The sequence below is a fragment of the Spea bombifrons genome, chromosome 7, assembly GCF_027358695.1.
Source record: "Spea bombifrons isolate aSpeBom1 chromosome 7, aSpeBom1.2.pri, whole genome shotgun sequence".
Lineage (NCBI taxonomy): Eukaryota > Metazoa > Chordata > Amphibia > Anura > Pelobatidae > Spea > Spea bombifrons.
In genome coordinates this window covers 16,888,623-16,901,643 of record NC_071093.1, presented here as the reverse complement: position 1 = coordinate 16,901,643, position 13,021 = coordinate 16,888,623, and the positions used below count along the sequence as shown (strand labels likewise).

Genomic DNA, 13,021 nt, shown 5'->3' with positions numbered 1-13,021 from the left:
CAACTGACCTGTGGCATAATATCATCTGTGTCACTTATAATAGGCAATTTGAGGAACCCTACGTGTGGTGGAGCTTCTCCCCATCACACTTGGCCAGCCAACAGATTCTCTGAAATGCTTCCAGTGATTACTTGAAACAAGTGATTGTTTTCTTTAAGTGAAAACAGCACATTTAATGGACAATTTTTACTCAGTTTGACCAGTATTGAATTAAATATATATATGAATAATATTACCTTGGAGTAACCTGAGTGACGTCAGTGGGATGAAGAATACGGCACGTGGTAAACGTAAACGTGGAGAATGTGCTGCACAGACACTTGCCAGGGTTTGGGGCTAGAGAAAAAAAAAAGTTACTTATTGGCAAGAGAATGTGCTATAGGCACATAACATCCAATATGAATGCATGTTCAAACAAAGAAATAACATACTTTAGCCAATAAACTTTTGTTTTTGCTTTTCTGTAAGACGACTATTTATGTTCTCCAACAATGTGTATGATATGTAATCATGCTTAATCGACAAATTGTTTAGTGTTAATGTCATATGACTTTGCACCAAAAAGTCTGGTGTCATTTTAACAAAAGACTTATACTAGAAATGTCTTTTGTAAGACATTGTATTAGAATGTAAAGTTACACGAAGTATAAAATAATACCTAGTAAGAAAGTAAGATCTTTACTCAAAAGGAAAATTGCAAACTTTCGAATAAAATAAACAAACTCAGAGGGCCATAAAACCACAGTGTGTTCCAGGAGTATAGCTTGTCAAATGCATTCAGAAAAAAGTGAACTGTTTTACTTGGAAATTCTTCTAGGTAAGGACTTTCACCTACAAAAGCTATATACAATTTCAACCACTGTTTGATGTGGTATAGAAGACTTCTTACCAGATGCTGCGGCTGAAGACACACTCGTGGGCGGCAGAAATATATTTAGAGATGGCTTTGGGACATTGACACTTTCTTGTACTTGAAATGTTATGCCTCCCTCATCTTCTTCCTTTTCATCCTCCTCCAAATCACAAAGGTGGTATTCAGCATCCTCCGGTAGTGGTTTGAAACCTTTGGTCAGAACACCAGGACGGGGATCCAAAATGGTACCCAAGTTGGGTTGGGCCAGCTGTTGCCATTGATGGAGGGTCTGGGAGCCTAAAAAGTACATTATATATAGATTTATGCTATTGTTTCCTGTAGCCCAGAACCTGGGGAAAGTTTTGTTTTAAAATGTTTCTTTTGTCAGCTCATCAATAGACAAGAAAAATGCACATAATATATAGGGCTCATTTCCAAAATGATATGCTTTTTAAATGACTATATGCTAGACACTCACCCTCCAGGGGTTTGACAATCTGAAGTTTCTCCGGGAGGAGGCTACGTAGAGTACTGGAGGTGGAAGAGCAATCTGTGAAGTCAGAGTAGCGCGTTCCCATGGAGAGGACACTTTCAGTTGGTGTGCAACAGCCACTGGTTTCCCCTTCATTATCCAACAGTTTGAGTTTCCTCTCATGTTCCTCTATAAAAAATTGCTTCTCACTCAGATAGTTCTGCCTTCTCAGGTGCAACCTGTTAATTGCGGCTTCTAAAGTATTGTCCTGGGGGGTTTCCGGCTTTGAATTATTTCTACAGAAATAATACAGAAAAGAAAACTATCGGACAAAGTATGAGAAATCAATCTACGCATGCTTTATTTTATTTGGTTTAAAAAGCTAATCCGTATCATCTACTAACTCAACTCAAAATTCGTGTATGAGAGGGATATAATGCCACAATATATAAAAGATATGAAAGTATACTTATGGGCAGTTGCTAAACTGAAACTTAGTGGGGCTTAACCTAGGAAAATATGCATACTGTGGCTGTCAATATGTGGATGGAGGTATGCTACAGGCTTCTCCTATGCTGTGAAATAATGACAAGAGTATAAGATTATTAGTTTGGAACCATGCCCTGTCCTAATTCAGCTATACTAAAACACCCTCAGCCAACTATCACTATTGTTCCACAACAAAACACTGAAAATCTTTGATATCACAGAAACAGTTTTTTTTGTGTTCATGTTGAGTGGATGCCAACAAATGCTTCCTCTACATCCAAGCAAAACAGCATTTTTTCCCAATAGGCAAACCTATTAATTTGATGATAAAGTATTCCAGTACAAGGTAATCTGTCTTTTTAATAAATATTAGTGAAGTAAAAATGTTGTGTTTGTTGGTTCTGGCTAGCACTTACCTAACAAGCTGTCTCTGTTTCAAATCTTTTTCAGATGTGGATTCATTAAGTTTCTTCTGCTCAGTTTTCACACCAGATTCAAATGGCAAAGCCGTCATTACTACACCTGAGCGATTTGAGCCGGGTATTGGCAAAGGAAGAGGAAATGAAGCCGATCGGCTGCGGAGATCATTTGCAACCTTTACAGTGTCAAAAACACGTTTTGGCTGATACCTACAAGTTAACAAAAATGGTTAATATGTTTATTTATGTTTTGAGAGTAGCGTTCAGCACCAACAGTCACAAGTACCCAGAAGGAGAAAAAAAAAAAGTACCATACAGATTATGTTAAGATACAAAACATTTTGTATTTTTACATTTGGAAACAACATTAATTGAGGATGTGCCCTGAAGCTCAGTCATTTTGTGGAAGATCACCAGGACGTCATGTAACTGTCATGTTGTCCACATAGAAGTGGACAAAAAACAAAGACTTTTTGGGGTAGTAAAGGAAGACAGAAGAAGAAATATGCAGTGGGAGGGAGAGCGTGAATAAGAGAGTGAGTGAAAGAACCAACGAAAGTTAATTAAAATTCTGAGCTCTCTGCTTCGTTTTCATTTGTTTCGTTTGCAGGAATACATGCACCGTGTGAACTGAGCAGCACAGTTTTTTTTCTCCCATAGATTACAATTCATGGACTGTCCATGTTTTCGACTAACCTTTTCATCAATACAATATTATACTGTAGAGTTTATAGTATATTAAATCACAGGAACATTAGTGGATCAGAATGTAGAAGGGTCTTACTTTCTTTCCTCAAAGTTTAAACTTTCATCCATGCTTAGTTGTCTCCTCATAGTGCCTTCAATCTCAGCTGCTAAGGAATCCTTAGGGAAGAATGTAGGAGAAAATATTTATAGGGTGAACACACGTATACACAAATTGTTATTTCAGCATTTTACTATGCAATAACACATTAGAGGATATTCTTACCACTGGAATCACACAACATGACTGGGGCCTTCGAAGAAGAGACGATGGGCTGGCTTTGTTTCGCAGCATTTTCAATTCGTCCTGAGACTCCTGCAGCATTCCTTGGCACTCGGCATTCCGGTCCTGTAACTCATGGACCTGTAATCAAAGTAACACCAGTAAAAATAAAAGTATGCAGATGACAAAATGGTTATTATATTATCTTTATGAACAAACACCAACTGTATAGTGCATAAGAACTAAAAACAGAACTTCCTAACAAAATACAAACATTGGACTGTCAGCAGCAAGTCCCTTAGTCCCAGAAATATTGGACACATGTTGGGCAAGATGACAGAGTATAATGGTGGAAAGTCATAACTCTCATAAATACAAAAACATTATACGCATGAACAAAGATATGTACCTGAGTATTCAATGGAGAAAAAAAAAATGTAAAAAAATATATATATTACATATATACCGTATATTAGAAATGAGAAATGTGCCCTGAATGCTGGAAAATGGGATAAATTAATAGATTCCTGAATATTAGTGTATTGTATTACCAAATGGTAGCGTTCATTCAGAAAAAAATAATTCATTGTATTTGCCCCATTTCTTACTAAACATATCTGTTACCTCTTGTAACAAGACCTAAAAAGGGTAGGTTAAATGTTATATGCTGGCCTATTTGCCTAATGACAATTTTCTTTAGTTTTGCCTTTTTGGACTGATCTCTGGTGGCCAATCTATTTGCGTATTACATAGACCACTAACATTTTCTGGCTTCCAATTAAAATAAATGTTTACTTACGTATAATAAACAAAATGCGGACCCTCTCCTACAGGAAGCAACCCATCAATTTCATAACTTTTGGCACTCTTGGCAGACATCTGTCTGTTGGTTTTCTCTTACAAACCATATACCCTACTAACAATTCTTCATCCTTTATTATTCACTTATACATTTTCTATAAGAGATTTTAAAAATAAAACTTGTAACTACAAAAAAAGTGAAATAATTATCTTCGACAGATAGGGCCATGCGGCTTTGGTATCTATATTGTTAACCTCCTTCATTGAAATACCTTGTAACTGTTATTTCTAAGTTTCATGCCACACCAATTTGCTCTAATGCATAGGACAGGGAAAAAAAGAAAATTCAGATGTGATAAGATCTTACTTCAGCAGTCAGCTGCCTCTGTGCCTCCTTGGATGCCTGAAGGTGAATCTTTAACTCCTCTTTCTCTATTGCGCTCTGCAAGTTGAAGAAAGCAAGGGAAGAAGAAAAAATTACTTTTCGAACAAAAGAAAATAATTAAGAGAAATCTTGTCATTAAATACAAGCCTTCTCAGTTCCTCCAACTAGTTCCCACTCCTTGTCCTTTTCTCTTCTTTATTGACAAATGGCAGTATGTAACAGACCTCTATTTTCAAATATGAATATATAAAAGGTTTATTTTTACAAATTTAGTTATAATTCTATGAGTAGTAAAGAACAAAAATAAGAGCTACCATATATAGAAATTCCTAATATATCTATCTTAGTTTTTCCTGCATACTGGGGGATGTCAGGAATATTTTCCAGCTCTCATGATATCGGGGGGACAAAGAGAAGAGGATATTTCTCACAACATTCAATTACGGTATTTGCTCGATTATAAGATGACCCTCCCCCCAAGGGTTTTACTAGTAAATATTAATTCACATGCAAACTATTTTTTCATATTTAATAAAAACGATGAGAAAAATGCATTTATTTTTATTTGCCAATCTGCCCCCTAATTATGCACTCTGCCCCAAGATATGCCTTATACCCCCTTATATGCCATTCTGCCCCCAAGATAATGCCCTATACCCCTGATATGCGGTTCTGCCCCCAAGGTAATACCCTATACCCCCTTATATGTCACTCTGTCCCCAAGATATGCCTTATACCCCTATATGCCACTCTACCCCCAAATTTGCCTTATACCCCCATATATGCCACTCTGCCCCAAAATTTGCCTTATACCACCCTATATGTCACTCTGCCCCCCCTGATGTGCCAGAAAACTAAAAGAGCTCCCATTGATTATAACCAATCAGTGGCAAAAACAGCTGGAACACGGGAGGAGAAGAGCAGCTGCAGCTCCTAGTACTTGCATCTAGGAGCCAACTTTTTGCCTCAATAATGTTTTTATTTTCATTTATTACCGCCTGGTCTGCAGTTAAAGGATGTTTATTGGGACAATAACACATAAAACACAACATTCTTCAGTGCTGCACCATTTTGTACAGTTCTCCAGTTAACCTCTTCACGACAAGGGGTATTTTATACCATAAAGACTCAAGCTTGTATGTTTAACCATTATTACACTAAGGAACGATAATTCCATACAGTAACACACACACTAACGTCTTATGCTCACAAACACTGTACATGAGAATAGAATAATAATAATTCTACACTTATGTACACACGTGTCAACACCATACACTACACAATACACACTATATACTGAAATACACATTCATGCTAGTGGCCTACTGTAACATACACAACATACACACTAACACCACACTCTTATAAAACTGTACATACTGGCCAACACTATACATTTATAAACCCACACTAACACTATGCACATTTACACACTGACTCTGGTACTATACATTTACAGTACAGACACACTGTCTCGAGCACTATACCTACTTTTACACTACAATATACACTACTCTCCCTCCCACCTCGTGGAGACCTGGCACCCTATGCTTCCCTGCAGGGGCCCTGAGGCACCTAAAGAAGTCATGTAAAATGCATTACATGACCCGCTGAGCGCCTCACAGAACCCGTTCCACCGCACCCAAGCAGAATGGTGTAGTGTGCTGGATCCACAACGGCAGTTCTGGCCACTTTTGACCCCTTTGTCTTGAAAATCCCTGAGCGCCAGGAAGTGATTTCTAGTAAACACTGGGACCCAGTGCCAGGGGCTTCTAGGGCCCTGTAATAATCATTCTTCAATGTGGTTGTAGGGGATAGTAAACTGTCCCTTTAAGATCAGTAGTTAAAGAGAAATTCTATTACAGCTTTAAGTATAATTAATTTACTGAAACTACCTATATAAGGGCCACTAAGATTAGTTGCAAAAGGTGGATGAACTTGCGTTCTAAGTGAAATTACTGTCCCAAAGTTACCTCCTTTCTTGTCAAAGCAAGTTTACAAAACACTGCCTGAAACAACAGCTGTCTGCAACATATATGAGGAGATGCAGATTATTTTTAGCTTTCATTTATTAAGCACCAACAAATTACACAGTGCTGTACAATTTAAATGGGTCAGTTAACACATACATAACAAACATACAATATGGTGGGCTTTTGAGGGCCCCGCTCATGAGCTTACAATTTAAGGGAGTAGTATGGGTAATTGAAACAAGAGGAGGAGTAAAAAGATGGAATAGTAGCTCTCTTGTAGTATTAATTAGAATGAGAGAATGAGATGTTAAGATATTTATACATATACATATACACACATACATGTGTAATATCAGACATTGATGACTACAAAAATAATAAAAATAAAACAGTTATCTTTTTCCGAAGGTTCGCAGGCAAAAATGGATGTCCAAGAACATACCTCTCTTAGTTTGTGTTGAAGATCAACAATCTGTGATAGAACCGTTGATATTTCCTCTTGATAGCGAACAATTTCCTCAGATTTTTTATTCAAATCATCTGTTAGTTGACCAATTTGGAAATTGGATTCCCCTAGGCAAAAAAGAAACAAACAACGTAACACTGGGCACTCTACCATGAACCATGGACAGGGTTCTCTCTTTGTTCACAGATAAAACATGTTTACAGCTAGAAAGACATATGGGGTTGGTACAGGATAACAGTATATTGTGGAGGCCAATATGGGTTTATTATTAATCTGCAATAAACATGTTTGGGTTTACAAACTTTATTACCGAGACAGACATTATCACTTGCTTCTCCAAGTCAAAAGCATATAAAGCAATAGGTGTGGTCACTTCCATGGAAATCCTTATCACCTTTTTATATCGCAATTTATGAGCTCAAAAGACTTGCCAAATACCAAATTCACTTTAGAGTACAAAGTGTTTCAGTTATTTACCAAAATGGCATCACCAGGGTATGCAATATTTGGGTAGTTTTCAATTTCGACATGCCATAAGCTGACAATAGATACAATAAAAGGGATACGGCAGCCATCATATGCCGTTGTTCCTCCATTTATGCCACTACTGGAGAAGGTAGCGAGACATTCAGAGAGCGTGTGAGAGTGAATGGGAGTGTGAGATATCGTGGAGCCTCGTTTTCGGATATTCGTACAAATTGACTAAATCTGCAATTTTAGTGATATTGTCAATTGGCACGCACACACACACACACACGCGCACGCACACACACACACACATATACTTGCTAATAGGTCAGTCTTGCAGTATTGAAATGGGTTACTCGATACAGGCAGCAACTGGATTTCTAGAGACATACAGTGATTTCAGGAGGGCTCTATGATTAACTAATAAGCCCCACTCTTGTACTTACTTATTTCTTTTACACAATCAATGACCAACTGCTGTTCCTTTTCCTCATAGGTTAAGGTTTCTGTTTTCAGGTGGCTTGCCTGAGTTGGGAAAATAAAAAAGATTTACTGTACCAACAAAGATTATCAGTCCAGAAGGTTTACAAGACAACTGGTATGTGCTTTACAGAAAACAACCAGAATGGAAGTTTTCATCGTCTCCTTCAGAGTATCCAAATTCAAAATTCTACCTTGGCATTGAAGGAGCTAATGTGTACATAAACAGAGAAACCACAATAAACACCTGCATAACAAACTATAAAATGGCTGTAAGATAATAGCCAATTATGTTTATTTCAATGTTTTCTATAATATTTCTTTTGCTATGCAGAAAAATTAAGATTTTGGGAAGGCAAAGACTTCAGTGAGCGGTGATACTTTTGTGACATAACAGGCCACATGCAGGACTAGACAAAAATGATTTATTATTATTTATTGTTTTATGTAGCTCCATAATATCCCACAGCATTGTACAATGGGTAAATAGGACATAACATATATAACTATTTACATACTGTTCACAGGTGGTGTATGGCATTATTGGACATCTAGTTCAAGTGCAGTATAAAAGGACCACCCTCGAATACAAACACAACTGTCTACATGTTACTTTAGTATCTAAATAGCAACAATAGAGTGAAACAAATACATACAACTATCCCAGCAAATCCTGCTGTATTATAGGGCACAGATTGGTAAAGCACAGGCAGAACATTAACTTCCTTGCAAGATTAAATTCCTAGATCAACTTCACAAACAGGCCAACCGTGGTTTAAAATTGGGAGGTGACTCTTGAAAGGGACACTGAGATGTGTAGTTTTTCAATAAAATATATTTAAGTGACTTTATTGAAGGTTCCATACAGGCAGTTTCCGCATATTATACATAGAGGGCGGCTGGAATGAATAGTTTGGATGGTGAGGACACCCACCTGTGAGCGCAGGGCCAGGTTTTCCTCCTCCAGCTCCTTGAGCTTTCCATGCAAGTTGTCCAGTTGCAGAAGACTATGTGTCAGGGTGAATGAGTCATTGGAACGCAAAGGGGTAGAACAGCTGGAGTCTGTTTCACTCTCTTCTGAGGCAATGGACACAACTCTGAGTAGATCATCCTTCTTAGATAATTCATGTTGGAGTTGATTTATCTGTAATGCATTGGAAAGCAATATCATTGCTCTGCCATTTCAATTGTTAAAGGCAGTAAAGGTGGTATCGTATATCACTCAGTAAAGTTTTACACGGCTATAGACAAATCTTGTGATTTGGTGTACCTTCACCAATAATGGATTATTATCTGTTAACTGAAAATGATAAGGCGTACGACAGAGCTTAAAACAGGGTAATCTATTTTAAATGGATAAGAGGTATGATAAGGTTGGAATGGGATACAATGTAACAGTGTGGCAGCAGAATGAAATATAGATAATGCAGAGTATACATGAGCAAATACTCCTGAAATCTAACAACATGCACTGGATTGTGGGTTTGCTGAAGAATTAATGCATGAGGTATATTCACTAAGAGGAGGGCCACCCTCAGTAAGCTTCTGTCATATAAAGAATGTGGCTGGATGTCTACGACGCAGAATTAAATAAGTGAGAATTTTTTCAAACTCTCCTTACACACTGAAGGAAGCGCCAACACAGCCTTTTAGCAGCAGAAACTTGCCAATGTTGGACCTTCATAATGAACAGTGAAGTGAGTCAGGAAAACAGTACTGTATATATAATCTTTAAATCTGTTAAGGCTTGGCTTCTTCGAGTGGGTGAACATCTGATGGCAAACGTCCCGATTCCAACATGCAGTAAAAAAACAGACCTCTTAATAACCCTCCAACACATTCACTAAAATCATTTAACAGATTCCCAGGTATACACTTGAGCGATAAACACACAGCAGAAAATAGTACTGTTGAATAGACAAGCTATACTATATTATTATTATTAAACACTATAATACTATAGTGTTGCGTAGCCAAGGGGTTAGTCTTTCAAAAAGCACTTTCAAAAACCATTTACACAACTTTCTAACACTATGCAAAACAGCCTTGCTCGATCTATCTCTGCTTCATGGCATAGAGAGACCATTTTTACAAACACTTGCTTTGTTATCCGAACTGTGATTTGTTAATACAGGAATCATTTGGCGTGATATCTTAGAAGCTCACATTGCTTTCTTACATAGTAACCTATTTTTTTTTTTTTAATGATTATTCCCAACCCCTCTGTACTTATTTACTTCGTTTTACACTGCTCCAACTGCAATATAGATAGAGATCTGCAAGGCATCTTGTAGACCCCAGTGACATCATGGGGTAACTTTTTAAAAATTATTATTATATATAGAATTTATTTCTAATTTATTAGGGAGAAGTGTTTACATCTTATCTCCTCTGTATTGATCATGCTGTGATCAGCTTCACTTCAGGGGAGAGTAAGAGACCCCTCTCTTCAGTCCTAAAGCTGTCAGCACGGACCCATGAGGTTGTAAAGGTGTTAATGGAAATTAGGTGCACCGTCCCAATAAATATATTGTTATACAACATCAAAACATAAAAATATATTGTTCAGCAATAGACAGTAACATCTTATAATAGGATTTATAATATATAGTTATATTAGGATTTATTATAAATAGTAATAATAGGATTTTTATGCATTTTTTAAATGTTTTATATCTTTTTACGATTACTACTTTTCTTAACTTTTTTGCCTGGAGATCCCTTTTAGGTTTTTATAGACACCAGAGATCTCTTTTGCATCTAGATATTGTAATTATTTGAATTTTTATAACCTTCTAAATATTTTTATTTACACATTTTCATTTGATGAAGAGGGAAAAACTCTACACAGATCCTTCAGACTATATTGTGGAGGTACTCTTTTAAATTGACTACTGTGTACTGTGAATTTCTTCTCCCGGGCTCCCAAAAAACTAGTTGTGGCCAGAAATAGCTACATTAACCTTTGCATCGTTCCAGACCCTCAATGGCCAGAGAATCCAGAGCAATCTATTTTCCAATCAGTGGTAAACCTGGATGTAATCAGTCGGCGCAGCCCATCAGCTTCTCTTGCAGAAGTGTGTTGTCATTTTAAATATGCCATCAATTTTGACTTTGTTGAATTGCTGACTCCAGCAAACAGTTACTATTAAAAATAAAGCGTATATGTAATTCGATTTGGGGGTTCTCTTTGCAATGTCTTATGTGAAAATCAAATGGCAAATTCATGTGATTGGTTAGTTTTTTTCAGCACTGTTCCTGGCATTTCAATCGCTACTTTGGGGCAATTAAACGGAAGAGAACCCAGTAATGGATTTAACATATGATCAAGGCTTTAAAAGCAAACTCACGTGGTCTAGAGCCTGTGTTAACTGTTCTTCCAAAGACTCATTCTGCTCTGTCAAGAAGTGGTTTCTTTTCAGAAGGGCCTTTCCAATGCGAGCTGCTAGTTCCAGGTCCCTATCCCTCTGTTAAAAAAAGAAACAAAAAACATACAACAGAATTTACATTTACTGTACATTACGTATTTAACAACACAGGCTATCCTATAACCCTAAACCGGTAAAACCGTTTTTAGATCAGACCATACCACATGAAAAAAAAAAGTGTACCTAGAAGTAAGGCAAAAGGTGGCCACACCAAATACTTGACTTGATTTAGATTTTTCTTCTGTTAACTCACGTCATATTTTGTTAAATGATAAAAATAAACTATTGACATGTCTATTTCTGAAAGCATTTGCTGACAGTACTGTATATTTAATCTGTATATCTGTCAGGGCCTGACTTCTTCAGGTGGATGAAGATCTAATGGCAGCTGATTTGCTCAACAGTATCGCATTCATTAGGTCCGCAGTTTATTTTCTTTGTGACACCTATAGAAAGTGGGAAGAGATATGTCACTCTCTTAGCTTGGGCTTCCTTTTGCAAGGACAACGCCCGTGGAAACAGAGCAACACTGACTTCCAGCAATAGCTCTGGAAAGGGGAATAACCCTTAATTAACACAGAATACAAATACATATCGTGAACCCTGAATATCAAAGACAAGGTCCCCTGATGAAGGTGCACACCATAGCACTGAAACGCGCGTCGGGTTTATTGGGGTTGGGCACACTCACTTTTGGATCATGATTTAGCACCTAACTGCACTGGCCATGTTGTGCCAAGGAGATAGTTAGTTTTAACAATTATTTTTCCTTTTTTATTTTACCTTAGCTAATATTGAGTAGTGTTAGTAGCTAGACTGCTGCAACTAGGTTTATATTTGAAAGGCTGTTACCTCCAGCACAAAGTTGCATAATTCTTACCAGCACTACTACGCCTAGCAATGCTGATTAAGCTACTATCAAAATTAACCCTATATTCCACACTTGAGTTTAGAATTATTTTGATTAAGGAACCGTCTACTCTGATTAGTAACAATAATTCAGAAAAGATTCCTTCCTTTAATTCCTTAAATCATGGACACTCTTAATTTTTCCATACTTTTGACACTCAATCTTAGCAAGTTTTCAGATGAGAGGGTTTGCCTCTGGGGTTAATCTAAAAGGGTTATTTTGTTAGCCTTATAGAGGAGGCATACGCACTATTAGAGACATCAACTTCTATTTAGGATTATAACACTTATAGCTATTTCCTTCGCTAAGGTATTTAGACCACTATTTTAGTGGTCTATAGTGTTCATGCACCACGGTATATATTTATTATTATTTCTTCCTTTTCATCTGTATATACCTACACTAGCATTCAGGACCTTGTCTTTGATGTTCAGGGTTCACGATATTTATTTGTAACCTATAGAAAGTGACAGATTGTCAGCTGTTGTTAAAATAATGGCAGTTTGAAATCCAACACAGGCAAGCTTTACTGCTTCCAGAAAAAGTCATCAAGCGGTTGTAGCAAACATTCTGGCATGTGTTTTTTTTAACAATGCCATTATTATCCTTATTCCCACTACCCCTCCAAAGTCTTCTCACACTTGCTAAACTATTTTACAACCAACTCAAACTCCTGTGACCTGTACCTCATATTTTTCCTTAACCCCTTTACTGCTGCCCATGTCTCACTTAGATGTTTTGTGATTAGTATTGCTATTGCCTTGAAATAGGAGTATGGAACCGCTGCGGTCGGTGTATTTATGCATCAAGAGTGTAAGGGGTAAACCTGATAACGAAACCGTGGAGGCTATGTATAAAAACAATCAATCATTCTGCTGAGCACCATAATACCTAGTAATAATATCAC

At 37.2% G+C, this 13,021-nt stretch overlaps 1 protein-coding gene across 3 annotated transcripts in view; it reads right to left on the bottom strand.

Moving 5' to 3' along the window:
• The window catches only part of TRAK2 (trafficking kinesin protein 2), a 38,194-nt gene that overhangs the window by 1,642 nt on the left and 23,531 nt on the right, over positions 1 to 13,021 (bottom strand). For all 3 annotated transcript variants that reach the window (XM_053472241.1, XM_053472242.1, XM_053472243.1), the window contains 11 exons: positions 11,127 to 11,243; positions 8,711 to 8,920; positions 7,743 to 7,821; positions 6,805 to 6,935; positions 4,369 to 4,443; positions 3,204 to 3,341; positions 3,018 to 3,097; positions 2,231 to 2,443; positions 1,332 to 1,621; positions 890 to 1,150; positions 237 to 336 (listed from right to left, as the gene is read on the bottom strand). In XM_053472241.1, coding sequence (XP_053328216.1) covers positions 237 to 336; positions 890 to 1,150; positions 1,332 to 1,621; positions 2,231 to 2,443; positions 3,018 to 3,097; positions 3,204 to 3,341; positions 4,369 to 4,443; positions 6,805 to 6,935; positions 7,743 to 7,821; positions 8,711 to 8,920; positions 11,127 to 11,243 — 1,694 coding nt within the window. The remainder of the gene's footprint in view (positions 1 to 236; positions 337 to 889; positions 1,151 to 1,331; positions 1,622 to 2,230; positions 2,444 to 3,017; positions 3,098 to 3,203; positions 3,342 to 4,368; positions 4,444 to 6,804; positions 6,936 to 7,742; positions 7,822 to 8,710; positions 8,921 to 11,126; positions 11,244 to 13,021) is intronic.